The following is a 16,199-nucleotide window of genomic DNA, read 5'->3' on the forward strand; positions in this document are numbered from 1 at the left end:
GAAGTACTGGATGGATGAATGAGGGAGCAACTGAAAGTCCTCCTGAGCCACATGTGCTGTGAATATTGATTTTATAATAGCAGTGGTTTGAAACAAAGTCAGCTGGCCAGAAAAAGTACACTATAAGCATTATACGGTATAGCACATAACACTAGATGGAGCCCCCTTTCCCTCAAATATTTTCAATTTTTCAGAAATAAATGTATGTCTATACTACTTCAGATTTCTTCTTTTAGACAAGTGATTATATTAATCAACCATGCATAAGTTTAAGTGTACTAATCTAAGTAGGTTTCCTTTATTATAGTAAAAGGATTCTTCTTTGCTTTCTGAACCATGGTACAGCAGGTCTATGACTATTAGGTGGACAGACCTGGAATGCACCTTGTGTTCCAGGGTGCAGATAATGCTGCCCCCATTTAATGCACTGAAATACATAGTAGTCACCAAACCACCCAGAAGTACAGAAGTACTTCATACAAGGTCTGCACTGTAGAGCAGAACCCTGTCTTCTGATCCCCATGAGTGAATCACACCACACTCACCACATCATGAACATTAACCACACACTGTGAAAGCCCTGCTCTCAGCTGTCTGCCTTCATCCTCTTCAGTAGGTTGAAGGAGGGTGCATCTTCTCAGAAAAGGGATCAGCCGTCGGCATAAAAATATGTGTATCAACTAAGATTTGAGGAAATACCTTTACTTTTAAAAGGTAGACTCATAAGGAGCTAGGCAATATATCTTAGAGGATGAATCCCAAAGAGCAGCTAGTTTGCAACAGGAGTGTACAGCCACAATCAAAGAACAATCTTCCATCTTGATACATGCACAGGGAAACTGGGCTCTTTGTCATGCACAGGGAAGCTGGGCTCTTTGTCACAAATCTGTCTTTTTGGCCATACCACACACCAAAATCGTAAATCACGTGTTAACACCAGCTTTAAAACAAAATATAAAATAAGTTCTACACATCTTCATTTACTCTGTAACACAATGCTTTCTACTATCTTTCTGATTCCACAGCACTTTGTACAAATGTCTATTACAGCAGTTATCAAAGTGGACTATAATTAACTATTTTTTTCTGTCATACCACTAGGCTCAGAGGTTGCTGAGAACAGGGACAAAGTCATTTCATCTGAGTGCCCCACACAGTATTCTGCATATAGCATGTTTGCTGCTGAATGAATGAATAAAATGCCACATAAAAGTCATTTGCTAGCCATGTTGACCTTTTAAATCTTGACTGCATGTTATCTGGTATAGACTCACCTACCATTTTAAAAAGTAGCTAATACTAATTAGACATGAAAAAGCAGATCTGGGTTAATTTGCTTCCAGGGTATGTTTATCAAAGAATAACCTTTGTTACCATTCTGTAGAGCTTTCAGTGAGAGGCCATAAAAGTGTTTCAGCAGAAACACCCTGCACCTGAATAATGACAGCACAGCATGAAAACCTTACATTTTGGCATCCTTTTCTCCCCTACCATACTGCTCCTCTCCTTGCCTTGTACCATCGTTTGCATGTTGGTGTGATTTTAAAGTGTTACCTACTCTAGGGATCGTTTCGTTTTCAGCGTTACCTCTCTATGGTATAAGGGATGGGGTAGGGGTAGGGATGAGGGAGGGCTCTAAATTTGTTAAAGGAAGTTTAAGGACTCTCGAAGAGCTGGTGCTCTTAGTCACCTGATGCCTAGGTTCTGGTCTGTGTTGCCTATGGGCAAGGTCTAGCCTGATAACCAGCAATTATAGGGGTCCTGCATTTTCCCATGTAATATGTACCTCACTTCTCTGAGCCTTCAGTCTCTTGTTATAGCATCAAGGCTTTGACCACAACTATTTACATCAACTTAATCAACATCACTTGAGAGATACTGTTATAAACACTTCTGCAAAACACTGGGGAGTTTGTTCTTATATATACGTTTTTAACAACTGCTAAATAAAAATGGTAGTTTATGAGTCACGGGTGGGAGTCAACAATTTCCTGTCCCTAATGAACAAGAATATTCACAAACACAGGCACTTCTGGATCCATCTGCAGAGCAGTGCATACAAAAGGACACAAAAGTCACCTTTTGATCCCATCCCAAATAGGTATGTAACCATCAAAGGCAAACTCAGATGTTACTTTGTAATTACTTTGAAGCCCAGCAAATAAAAGGGTAGGAATTACTTTAGACTCCAAATAGTAAGGCAAGAGAAAAAGGGAAATAGTGATTACCAAAAAATGTTTTGATATGAGGAGGTTTGTTTTAACAGTTCATATAATAGGAAAAAATCAAGTCAAAACATAAAGGATAATTTTACACGACTACTAAAGATGAAGTGTTATTTAAATGCTCAGCCTAGGTTAATAATAGACTTTAGCAAGGAGTAGAAATCGCAACACCTATGAATATAAAGAACTCATACACACACACACACAATGCAGTTGATTTTTTAGTAACCATGTGCAATAAAGTGGGCGTCTCAATTTAATTAAAAATTTTTGGATTATGATCTTATCTCACAATCAGATTTTAACTATGCAACTTGCCTGTAAACTAAGTCCGACAATCATGCTCTACTACCTCTACTACCTCCACAAAGTAGAAAGTAAAGAGGCAGAAACACTTACTTTCACAAGCTCCTGCTGAGGCCATATCTGAATGGGTTCTACCTGTTGAGGAGTTTGAGTTTGAATACCATATGTGTTGAGAAAAACTTGAAGGCTAAAGAGCACAGGGAAAAAAAGAGAGACATTTTTAGACAACACATTTACAGTTTAGGAAGTGATGAAGGAGGATGATAAAAGGGAACAGACTATGCTAACCTGGAGCACATTATTAATTTGTTAATATCAGTAATATGCCAATTGCACTAGAATCCAGAGGCCCTCTTGGATTCTCCAGGAAGCATCAGATGGGAGCTTTGGGGGCTGTCGGGAAGGATGAGCATTGTTTTGGGAATCCCCATAATGTGTTTGCACTAATTTTTCAAAACTACACCCCAGGCAACACTGGTACTGATCACAGTTATTTAATATTCACATCAACTAAAACAAAACTATTTTTAAACATGAAATGAATGATCTGCTGGCACTTAAAGTGACATTAATGACATCCTTGAAACCCTGTTAAGGGTTCTATAAAATTAATCTCTACTACGATACTCAGTACTGTAAGCACAAAGCAATCATTCCCCGTCCCCTCCCCACAAAACAACACACCACTCATCTGGATTTCATACCGTTGGCTTTCTGCTACGAGTGCTACATGAACTACCAAATCATTTTCCAGTGGGCCCTGTAATACAGAATAAGGGAGGGGGAAAACATTTTTAAAGATCTGGTCATCATCAGCTACAATGAGAATGAAGGACAGTATTAACCATCTCTAAGAAGTTCATTAAAATGATGGACAACAGCTGGCTCTAAGCAGCCGCCTTTCCTTCCTTGCTCCACACTGCCTACTAATCAATTTGATTATGTAGCAGAGTAATGGAACACTAAGGAATGAAAAGCCATAAATCTCATCACTACCAGAGGGGTTAGCCTGTCAGAGCTACTTTGAATGATGCATAAGAGTAGTTTGGGGACTCAGAGTCATTTTCTATCATTTAACTCTAAAGGGAAGGGGAGGAACTAAAAATAAAAACCCAATTTACGTATTCTCCTTAAAAAAAAATGATTAAGTTAAAGTTGTTCATTTGACATCTTAAACACATATAAGGTTATTCCATTTATTGTTAGCCAATTTTCCTCTGGCAGCTTATACACCAAAATAGCTTTATTCTAATATATAGTTCCTATAGTAGAGAATGAACTACCCGATTGACTATATAATTAGCATTATGTTCATTAAATACAAGCTGTTAAATTAATAGTTCTAATCAAAGATAGTGTTGAATATCTGCTACTCTTTTGTGTGTGGAAAAGATTCCTATAACATTTATTATACATTGTTAAAATGAACCCAATTTTGAGCCTGTTTATGATTAACAGAGAACATTAGGAAGCACCAATAAATTACAGTATTAGGGAGCTCTGAAAATACTGATGAAATATAACTCCTTTTAGTAATGAATGCCACATTCCCAATGTATACTGTAAAGCCTTTGATTTACCATCACTCAGTTTTTCACTATGGTATTCAATATGCCACTAGAATTTATGTATGACGGAAGGCAAGAAACACCAGAACACATTTATCAGCAGTAAATATCATACAATCAAAGGGATGGTTCTCAGAACCATTGTGAAAATGCCATTTCAGGCAGACTTCCATGTGATTTAAATAAATGTAAACAGAAAATATAATGTAGTGATCCACAAAAACAAATATACATTTAAAATGTTATAAATTCTATTTTTATTTGATAGAGTCCTTACAATTAATTGGTTCTCAAAAGGATGAGAAAGAATATATTATTCAAAGTCTCATCAAAATTTCTAACAACAAATGAAAAAATTAAGCCTTATTTCTCTTGGATGAGATCTAGTATTTACTTTGTCAAAAGGAGGGGTAACCTTCCTAGCTTCCAGAACTGTGAGAAATAAAATTCTGTTGTTCATAAGCCACCCACAGTTTATTGTATTTTGTTACAGCTGTTTGAACAAATTAAGACACTTTACTACCCAATTTTTTCTTCTTTCATTTCTCAAACCTAAAGACTATAACTATTACCTTGCCATTCTGCAGAATGTTGCCTCTGCAACTCTGCACTCTGCCCTCTAACCTGCTTTGCCTTTAGAGATAGATAATCCTCACATCTAAATTTTTGGTCATATATTTACTCTACTTTCTCTCTCTTAAATCTCATTCATTCTGGTAGATTTAAATTATTACGTGTAAACAGATTATTCCATGCTTATATTTCTAGTCTTGAGTTCCAGTTTAAATATTTTTAACTGCCCTCTGGACAATTTTCTCTTGGCCATTTCCAAAATTAATAATTCTAAAACTCAACTCCTCATCAACCCACCCCACCCCAAACAGGCTCTTATTCCTCATACTTCATTTAATGGATCACTCTAGTTCAGAACCTCAGAATCATCTTTAATGTCTCTCTTTTACCCTCCATATACAATTAGTCACCAAAATCCTGTTAATCATTCCTTCACAAAGTGTTGTGAATCCTGTTTTCTTCTCATATCCTCTTCTTCACCATGCTTCAGCCACAATGGGTTCTCCCGTCCCTTGAACATGACAACTTTGTTCCTATCACAGAGCCTTTGCACTGGCTGCACTTATTTGTTTTTTCCTCCAGATTGTTTCATGAATGTCTTCTCATGCAGGTCTCCATCATCATCCCCTCCTCATAGAGGCCTTCCCTCTCTACCATAGGCAAAGTTGTTCTCTGCAGGCAACCCTAGCCCCTCTCTACTTTACTTTATTTCATCTTCCTCATCAGTACCTGTCAGCTCCAGAAATTATATCATGTTATTTACTGATTGTTATTCATTCCTGCCAGAAAGTAATTCCCTAAGACAGGAACCTTGATCTATCTTGTCTACTGTTATGTCCCCATTGCCTGGAACACAGCAGGCATCATTACTATCTGACAAATGACTGCCCAAACAAGTTTCTCAATTCTGCATTTATCTGTAAAATGGAAATACTAATATTTAGAGTACCTACCACACATGGGGAGGATCAAACAAAACAGGGCATGTAAAATATATACAAACTTTCATCTGCTACACAAATGACATTTATACTAACATCTGTTGTGTGACTACGTCATTTAGCCTCAATAAGCCTCAGTTTCTTCATCTGTAAATTGGGAGTAATGAAAGTATCTACTACATTAGGATATGAGGATAAAACATAACATGTAAGCATTTAACATTGGCATATAGTAAGTGTTAAAAAAAATTAGCCTTTCATCAATGCCAGTATCACAACCACAACAATGGGTCACTGCATTAGGCTTTCTGCTTCACACATGCTTTTGCTAATCTTCTATACTTTATAGTCATGTTAATATTCTTATATCAGTGATTTGCACGAAGGAGGTAGTCAAAAAATATTTTTTGAATGAATGAGGAAAAAGGAAGAAAAATAGGTGATTAAACAAGTTATACTTATGTAATGTTTAGGACATCACTTCTCTATTCCAAAACCTGTGTTTCCCAACTAAAGCTCAAACTTCCCAAGGACCTTTACAACTTAGCTGCTACCTGTTTGTCTCCCATCTGTTTTATAGCACTGCACTAGAAAAAACAGTTCACTCACGTCCTTCTCCAGCTTCTGTCCACTGTCCTTCTACATTTGGGCTACCCTTTCTCTTCCTTTCTGTCTATCCAGAATCTAACTATTTCTTTCAACCCAGTCTCCTCCCAAAACTCTCCAAACATGAGGATGTCCAAATACCTTCTGTCCTTACTAGCAAGAACAGGTACTGTCTATAAGAGTCACTTGGCACTAGTCATGGACTGCCTCATACTATCTCTTTAGAAGGGTTATTTAGCTTTTGGAATGCTTATGGGTGGTCTGCATAACTACAGAGTAAGCCCCTTGAGGGGCACCTCATGCTCACTTTTCTCACCTAGAATGTACAAAATACCTTGTACTAAAAGAAAGGCAACTGGTACTCATTTGATGGTCTGGAAAAGGAACCTTTTTTAGTATTGCTGACAACATTTATTAGCAACATATAAATCTTCCCTTGAGCATATATGACAAATGTTTGCAAACATAAACAATGATATTTTTAATAAAGGTAAACAATTATACCTAAATATACACATATTTATATAAGCTATAAAGGAGTGTACACAAGTCATGATGATCAGGTGATTGAGGACCAACAACCTCTAGTTAAAAATATTCTAATTCAAAATTTTCATTTCTATAAATAAATCCAGATTGTATTTTTTCTTACATGTTTTCATTATGACAAAAAATACATAACATTAATTTACCATCTTAACCATTTTTAAGTGAACAGTAGAAGAAGAACTTTTTTTTTTTTTTTTTTTTGTCTTTTTCGTGACCGGCACTCAGCCAGTGAGTGCACCGGCCATTCCTATATAGGATCCGAACCCGCGGCGGGAGCGTCGCCGCGCTCCCAGCGCCCCGCACTCTCCTGAGTGCGCCACGGGCTCGGCCCGAAGAAGAACTTTTATAGCACAACTTGCCCATAAGCTGGGCATTACCTGTATGAATATTGCAACTCACAACTCACCTTGCTCAGAATGTAAAACTACAGTAATTAAGACAAATTGCATGTACATCTGTCTAGAATCTAGTTCTTAAATTACTCAAATCAGGTCAAAGTAATAAGGCTAGGAGATCTGCAGCTGGGAGCTATAAATAAAACAGTGTAACACGACTTTCAAAGGGTGTACAGAGAAACCTTAATGTGAATTTGCCCTAATAGCTTTTCTTCTCCTTGTTCTTTTTTAAATTTAATTTCTGATAGATAATTCATTCATAAGGTTTAAAAATTTAAAAATTATGAAAGTTTTCAGTGAAGTGTCTCTGCCACTTAGGCCCCCCACTATCCACATAGTTCCCCACCATCTGACAACCAGGTAATTGCTATGATTATGATTGCTATGATTACGATTCATATTTCTGCCTCTTTTTAGAGTTTCCTCAGGCCTATAAAAGTAGACAAAAATATATAGATTCTTACTTTCTCACATTTCTACACAAAAGGTAGCATACTCTCAGCACTTTTTTCCACTTAACTATATCTCGTGGCACTCTTCTCATATATTGGTACGTAGAACACGTCCTCATTTTAGTTCTAACTGCTTAGTATTCCATTTTGTAGATGTACCATACTTATTAATGTCATCTTTTCACATTTTTAATCATTTAAGGCTAGCCAACCTTCTGCTCTGAAATCTCTGGTTTGGTTATGGTTACATAGTGGCACTACTAAACATCAGGTTTTAATTTTGGTCATAAGAGTGGAACAAAGCACTCAACCTAAATTATTCAGAAGAATTACTACCATTGCATTATGTGGGTCACTAGAAGACTGTTATTAGAAAAGATCAATAGGTTTGAATTTGGGGAGGGAGGCAGTGGGAACAGTGTGAATCTTTTCTGGGAAGATGGCACAAAAAGATGCACAGATGTCCATTTACAACTTATTCATGGAAATAACATGACAGCTCAATGATAAGATTTATCTTATTATTTTATTTGTTTTGTAGTCTGGTTTAAAATGTCAAGAATTAATATCTTGAGAGACTGCTATGTGCCATATGTTATTCATGAACTTTGCTGTGTATTCTCATAAAGATCAGGAAACTGAGGTGGAGAGAGGTTGAATAATTTCCCAAGGCCACACATCTAGACAGTGACAGAGCTTACCCTGACTGCCGGTATGCCCACGTCTGAAGTCAATATGGCACATGTCATACATTATGTAATTCATGGATTATGTGCTGCTTGCTATTGCCGTTAGGGTTCTCCAGAGAAACAGAACCAATAAAGTGTGTGTGTGTGTGTGTGTGTGTGTGTGTATACGTATGTATATAGAGACAGAGAGAGACAGAGCGAGAGTGAGAGGGGGAGAGAGAGAGAGAGAGAGAGAGAGAGAGAGAGAGAGAGAGAGAGAGAGAGAGAGAGAGAGAGAGAGAAGAAAGAAATTTATTATAAGGAATTGGCTCACACGATTATGGAGTCTGGCAAGTCCCAAGATCTGCAGGGTTAGCTAGCAAGCTAGAGACTCAGAAGAGCTGATGGTTTAGTTCTAGTCTGAGTTCAAAAGCCTAAAACCAACAGAGCTGATGATATAATTCCAGTCCAAAGGCTGGAAGGCTCGAGACCCAGGAAGGGCTGATGTTTTAGTTCAAGTGCAAAGGCAAGAGAAAAACTGATGTCCTAATTTGAAGTAAGTCACACAGGAAGAATCCTCCTCTTATTCAGGAGAGGATCAGCCTTGTTATGGTCCATCCACACTAGGGAGGGCAATCTGCTTTACTCAGCATACTGAATTAAATTTTAATCTCATCCAGAAACACCGTCATAGAAATACCCAGAATAATGCTTGACCAAGTATATGGGCAGACCATGGTCCAGTCAAGTTGACACATAAAATTAATTATCCATGGCTGTAGGAAAATGTTACAATTGGGGTGGGGGGTGGGGGACAGGGTGGTGTGAAGTCCCACCAACAGTCCACTCTTCATCCTCTAGAGATCAAGTTTTAAGACAATTCAACTCCAAGTGTTGTCTATAAAACACCTGTTTTCTTATCTGTTTTTTGATAGAACATAATTTTTTAGTTTTTGGTAATTAAATGTAAAAATTACTACCTTAAATCATTTATAAAGCATGTAAAGCTCATATTTCTTATTTTGCAACATTGTACTGAGCCTTGGTCTAAGTAGTTTTGTTTTTAATTTGCCCTATGCTACATAAAATAATCAACTGTGGCTGGTGTAAATAGGACTTTATTGAAAGGGAGGCAAGGGAGGAGGGAGAGAAGGAAAGAAAAAAAAAAGCCAACAAATAAATGGGTCATACCTCATGACCCAGGCTGGTCTCACCACAAGGGCAGTGCATTTGAAATATCCTATGCCTCTGCTTTCGGAGCTTTACAGAACACTAATCTATGAACATTAGCTTTCATCAGTAGGTCCTGCCAACAAACAGCATTTTTTCATTACTCTCATTTTTCTGGAAAATCTCATTAGCTGGAGAAACTGGGCAGATGCTCTATACATCTCAGTTCCAACTGGAGACACCGCACCTGCAATATTTCTCTGACAGAAGCTAAGTAACAGGCTACGGCAGTTTGAACATAGGCACATCCTGGTTGACATGCACGGGCATCTTGTTCTGACATTTCCAACCAAGCCAAAGCAGCAATATGGAGAAAATTAATAGGAAAGCAGAGGAAAGGTAAGTAGAAATATCAGAGGAATAACAATATGAAGCATGCTTAAAAAGTTAAACTTGCCTCAAGAGTAGAGCTGGACAGGGAGAAAATGGTCTTTTAGGATTCGTGTATTTATATCATTGGGTTAGTGATTATATAAACTTTCTATTTAAGAGCAAAACAAATGAATTTTAAAATGCATTCCCAGATCTCAGACACACAGTTCAAATACCCAAACGAATAAAGCAGGCAATGCTTTTTGACAGCAGTTCTTTCAATGACTGCAATTAACATGGAATAGAATACTGAACACTTTGTCACAATGAATTGATTTGTAAAACTGTTTTCACTCCTTTCTAAGCACTTGCTGCAACTGTATGTTTCTATATTTTTACCTTAAAGAAATAACAGTGCTAAAGGCCTTGTCTACTACCCAGAAACAACACTAAAATGACTACATGGGCCCAGGTGTAGAAACCCTGACCCATGGTGTTCACATATACCTTTAATCACAATCAAAGGGGAGAACAAATGATGAGAAACTTATCGAAACACAACAGGAAAGATAACATCAGGGAAGATTAGTAAAATGATGGTGAGACAGAAGAGGGAGAGGCAGAAGGTGGGAGTATGTGTCTCAAAAATCTAGTCATTTTACTCTGGGGGTTTCTGTATCATTTAAAAGGACCTCAGGTGGTGGTTACTACCAAAGAAAGCCCATTTAGGTAGACAAAAAGAATCATGTGGGAAAAAAAAGAAATACAGAAAGCTGACTTATTTTTGGCTTTTCTCCTTTGGGGGCTTGTACTGACTGGATCAGTTCTCCGGTGTCTGAGTTGAAAATGTCAGAGAAGATGCCATTTTTATAATCTAGCAGTAGGTGGGTAATGAAAGAAGTGGGAGGAGTCCATGAGAGAGACTGGGTGGCAGGACTCCACTTCAGCCAAAGCAGCACAACTTTGAACTATTTCATATGCTGAAATTCTACCTAAGATTTTGTCTGAAAAATGGGAGTTTCCTTGATAAAACAGTAATCCACTTGGATGAGAAAACTGAGGCCCACAGAAGGGAAATGGCCAGGTCCCATAGCAAAGTTAGTGGCCGACCCAGAAGCAGAATCCAGGTCTCTGGATTGAGTTGGTCTAGAACTCTCTCTGCGAAGTCAGACTGTCACATCTTACTGGCTATACAATTAACTTTTCAGTTTACCAGAGAAGTGCCAAGTGCTCCACTCCATTTATGAGTGGAAACAAATGTAAAGGCCACATGTACTGTTTGGCCACAAACAAAGCCAAATAAGTGGCCCTGATGGGGGAAGAGTATAAAAATCTATTCTACTTTCTCTTCCAGCAATAGATGTTCATCCCATGGATAAAAAGACTGGGATTGAAAGACAGTGCAAGGGGCCAACTTCTGCAAGATTTACAGCTACTGGGTTAGACCAAACAATTACAGAGGCACCTAGCAGGCTCTAGAATCCAATAAGCCTTTAGCTCTGTAGAGCTATCTTCAGTGGGTTGAGGCCAAACTGTTTCTAGTGTAGATTCTCACAGGTGACCTGACTGTGGAGGAGACAATCTACCATTACTCCTTGCAAGTAAAAAGTTTGAAAACTAAGAGTTTTCTGTATCAATGAGATCACAACTCAACATCTTTGTATAATAGAAATGCTCCTGCTTTTGAGGGTTTGTTCATTTGTCCATGCATCTAGACACCATAGGAAGTACTAAGAAGGACAGAAAGATGGATGAGCCGTTATGCCTATTCTTCAAGAACTGCCCATATAAGAGAGAAGACAACTATATGCGGAGTTCAATAGGATATTAAATATCATGCTCTTAATGGGTACTTTGAGGGCAAGGGAGGGAGGATCCCACTTAGCTTTAGGGAATTGAGGAGGATTTTATAGAAAAGGTATCTGTGCTGTTCTCAAAGGATAAAAACTTGCCATTAATGAATTTATTTAATATTTATCATTTACTATGAGCCAGACAAATAAGACAATGAAACAAAGCATTTCTCTCATGAAACTTATATTTCAATGGGAGACAGATGATTTAAAAAATGTATATCTAAAATTAAATAATAAAAAATCATACAGTGATAAATACCTTGATGAAAGTAAAGTGTAACATAACAGAGTGATTGAAGAACAGGGGTACTTTAGATTGATGGCCAGAAAATAACTCTCTGAGGGGGGTATCATTACATCAGACTTCAGTGACAAAAAGGAGCATGCTAAACGATGATCTGGTAATTAACACTTCAGACAGAAGAAATATCATGTGCAATGGCCCTGAAATGAAAAGAGCTTGAAGTGTTTGAGGAACTGAGAGGAGACCAGGCAAGCAAGAGTGACAAGGGATGAGGGTGGAGACAGTTAAGGTCCAACAAGACCCTACAATCAACAAGGTATGTGGATTTCATCTAAGTGGAACAAAAAGCTTAAAAGAGTTTCAAACAAGGAAAAGACTCAATGTAATTTACATTTTTAGAACAACAGTAGTAAAAACTTACATATATATGGGCCAGGCCAGTATTTATGGGCCAGGCCCTGTCTAAGCACTATGTATATATCAACTCACATTACGGTGGCTCTTGCTACAATGTAGATATGGTTTGCAGGAGGCAGAGTGGACACATGGCGATTAATTGGAGTCTGCAGCTGAGAGACGATGATGACTTGGACTATAGCGGTAGGAGTGAAGAGGGAACAAGTGAAAAGATTTGGGGTATATTTAGGAATTAGAATTGACGGAACTGGATTTGGAAGGGGAGTAGTAGTGAGGCAGGCAGAGTGGAATCAAAGATTACTTCCATGCTTTTACAGAGTTTAAAGGAAGGGGGAGTATTTAGTAGTGTTGAATGTGTTTGAGAGGGATCAAACTAAAATCTGAAAAGAGGTCGTTGGATTTATCAATCAGGAGGTCATTAATAACTTTTTGTTTTAGTAGAGTGGTGGCATAATCAGCGAGACTGCACTGCAAACACTGACAGAACACTGAGAAAATGGAGAGAGTGTATTTTTCCAAGCTATCTGAAAGGGAAGGAAAGAAGGGAAATGAGAGGGGAGAATGCTTGAGGGAATGTTTTTTATTTTTTAGGATGGGGGACACTTAAACACACCCACAGATTCAGGAAAATAAGTAAGTAGAGAGAAAGTCTGAAATATAGAGAAAAGAGGGGCTGGCTGGTTAGCTCACTTGGTGAGAGCATGGTGTTGGTAACAACTCCAAGGTCAAGAGTTTGGCCAGCCGCCAAAAAAAGAAAGGAAGAAATATAGAGGAAAGAATGGATATCAATAAGGAACAGCTTAAAGGTGGAGGAAAAAGGTTGGGTGAGTTAATGCCAGGGAATGAGGGTTTTTCTTAGCCTTCTGAGATTCAGGAGAAAAGATCCAGTCATAATTAGAGGACAGGATCTTAGCATGTACGAAAATCCATTAGTCTAGTTTTATTTTTATAAACTTTTCTGAGAACTTAAAGCTCTACCTCCCACTTTTAACAATTTTGACTTAAGTAAAAGGAAGGGCTCATGCTCTGCTACATAGGATTATTCACTCTTCTTTGTCACATTTAATTCATATTCTTAAGCTGACTTTATAGTTTCTTCAGTCTCTGATTAACGATATGATTCAAAGAGTCATAATCAGTGTCCAGTTATGTGACTATGCCACAGTGTCCTTTTAATTTATCTTCATAAACCATCTAGCTCTATAAACCACAGGCTCCCATGATGGAAGACGTTTAAATGAGGTTGAAGAAACAATTAGATGCTCACAAAAATAAAGAGAACATTAAAATATAAATATTTCCCCCAAATTCATAAAGATTTAAGAAATTTATAAAAATTATTCATGAAATTATCTGAAAATTAACTGAATTATATTAATATGTGGCCTTCTTCTAGCTTCTGAAAACGATTTTCAAAAGGCATGTTATTCTGACATTTCTTATTCAATATCATTCTTGAGATGAATGGAATGTAATACAATAATGTAATCTGAAAAAAGGCAATAGACATCTAAGCTGTATGTATACCAAATCAAAACTATATACAGAGCTAATTTTTTCATGGAACTAAACTCCAAATTAAAAAACCCTGTCCAAATTAAAACATTGACTTGCATGCATACAGAAATAATTTTAATCAGAGACACACAGAGATAAAAGAAATTTAATAGGTCAATTATTCAATTTAATTTTTTCTAAGTTGGATATAATTTAAAATGTATAGTCAATGCCTCTCTACTTAATGAGGCTAGTAATTCCTTCATATCCTCACAATTCTTCACAAATTCACACCTTAACTTGTCTTTTGCAAAATAGCCCAACTATAATATTTAATCAGTAGGAACTATAAAAGGTTGTACAAGAATTTTATTTTATTTTTATTTATTTATTTATTTTTTTAAATTTTATTTTGTCGATATACATTGTGGCTGATTATTGCTCCCCATCACGAAAACCTCCCTCCCTTATCCCTCCCCCCCTTCCCCCCAACAATGTCCTTTCTGTTTGCTTGTCGTATCAACTTCAAATAATTGTAGTTGTTATATCTTCTTCCCCCCCCCCGGTTTGTGTGTGTGTGTGTGTGTGTGTGTGTGAATTTATATATTAATTTTTAGCTCCCACCAATAAGTGAGAACATGTGGTATTTCTCTTTCTGTGCCTGACTCGTTTCACTTAATATAATTCTCTCAAGGTCCATCCATGTTGTTGCAAATGGCAGTATTTCATTCGTTTTTATAGCTGAGTAGTATTCCATTGTGTAGATGTACCACATTTTCCGTATCCACTCATCCGATGATGGGCATTTGGGCTGGTTCCAACTCTTGGCTATTGTAAAGAGTGCTGCGATAAACATTGGGAAACAGGTATACCTTCGACTTGATGATTTCCATTCCTCTGGGTATATTCCCAACAGTGGGATAGCTGGGTCGTATGGTAGATCTATCTGCAATTGTTTGAGGAACCTCCATACCATTTTCCATAGAGGCTGCACCATTTTGCAGTCCCACCAACAATGTATGAGAGTTCCTTTTTCTCCACAGCCTCGCCAGCATTTATCGTTCATAGTCTTTTGGATTTTAGCCATCCTAACTGGGGTGAGATGGTATCTCAATGTGGTTTTGATTTGCATTTCCCGGATGCTGAGTGATGTTGAGCACTTTTTCATATGTCTGTTAGCCATTTGTATATCTTCCTTAGAGAAATGCCTACTTAGCTCTTTTGCCCATTTTTTAATTGGGTTGCTTGTTTTCTTCTTGTACAGTTGTTTGAGTTCCTTATATATTCTGGATATTAATCCTTTGTCAGATATATATTTTGCAAATATTTTCTCCCACTCTGTTGGTTGTCTTTTAACTCTTTTAATTGTTTCTTTTGCTGTGCAGAAGCTTTTTAGTTTGATATAATCCCATTTGTTTATTTTTCCTTTGGTTGCCTGTGCTTTTGGGGTCATATTCATGAAGTCTGTGCCCAGTCCTATTTCCTGAAGTGTTTCTCCTATGTTTTCTTTAAGAAGTTTTATTGTTTCAGGGTGTATATTTAAATCCTTAATCCATTTTGAGTTGATTTTAGTATATGGCGAGAGGTATGGATCTAGTTTCATTCTCCTGGATATGGATATCCAGTTATCCCAGCACCATTTGCTGAAGAGGCAGTCCCTTCGCCACTGAATAGGCTTGGTGCCTTTGTCAAAGATCAGCTGACAGTAAGTGTGTGGGTAGATTTCTGGATTCTCTATTCTATTCCATTGGTCAGTGTGTCTGTTTTTATGCCAGTACCATACTGTTTTGGTTATTATAGCTTTGTAGTATAGCGTAAAGTCAGGTAGTGTTATGCCTCCAGCTTTATTTTTTTTGCTCAGCATTGCTTTGGCTATGCGTGGTCTTTTATTGTTCCATATAAATGTCTGAATAGTTTTTTCCATTTCTGAGAAAAATGTCTTTGGAATTTTGATGGGGATTGCATTGAATTTGTATATCACTTTGGGTAGTATGGACATTTTCACAATGTTGATTCTTCCAATCCAAGAGCATGGGATATCTTTCCATCTTCTTGTATCCTCTCTAATTTCTCTCAGCAGTGGTTTGTAGTTCTCATTAGAGAGATTTTTCACCTCCTTGGTTAACTCAATTCCTAAGTATTTTATTTTTTTGGTGGCTATTGTAAATGGGCAGGCTTTCTTGATTTCTCTTTCTGCATGTTCACTATTGGAGAAAAGAAATGCTACTGATTTTTGTGTGTTGATTTTGTATCCTGCTACTGTGCTGAAATCATTTATCAATTCCAGCAGTTTTTTTGTAGAGGTTTTAGGCTGTTCGATATATAGAATCATGTCATCTGCAAACAGGGACAGTTTGACT

General features: G+C 37.4%; 1 protein-coding gene across 4 annotated transcripts in view; it reads right to left on the reverse strand.

Annotated features, from left to right (window-relative positions):
* Window positions 1-16,199, reverse strand: part of PHKB (phosphorylase kinase regulatory subunit beta) — a 217,241-nt gene that overhangs the window by 43,748 nt on the left and 157,294 nt on the right. For all 4 annotated transcript variants that reach the window (XM_063110493.1, XM_063110492.1, XM_063110494.1 and 1 more), the window contains 2 exons: window positions 3,236-3,291; window positions 2,625-2,718 (listed from right to left, as the gene is read on the reverse strand). In XM_063110493.1, coding sequence (XP_062966563.1) covers window positions 2,625-2,718; window positions 3,236-3,291 — 150 coding nt within the window. The remainder of the gene's footprint in view (window positions 1-2,624; window positions 2,719-3,235; window positions 3,292-16,199) is intronic.

This window comes from Cynocephalus volans, chromosome 10, assembly GCF_027409185.1.
Source record: "Cynocephalus volans isolate mCynVol1 chromosome 10, mCynVol1.pri, whole genome shotgun sequence".
NCBI classification, from domain to species: Eukaryota; Metazoa; Chordata; class Mammalia; order Dermoptera; family Cynocephalidae; genus Cynocephalus; species Cynocephalus volans.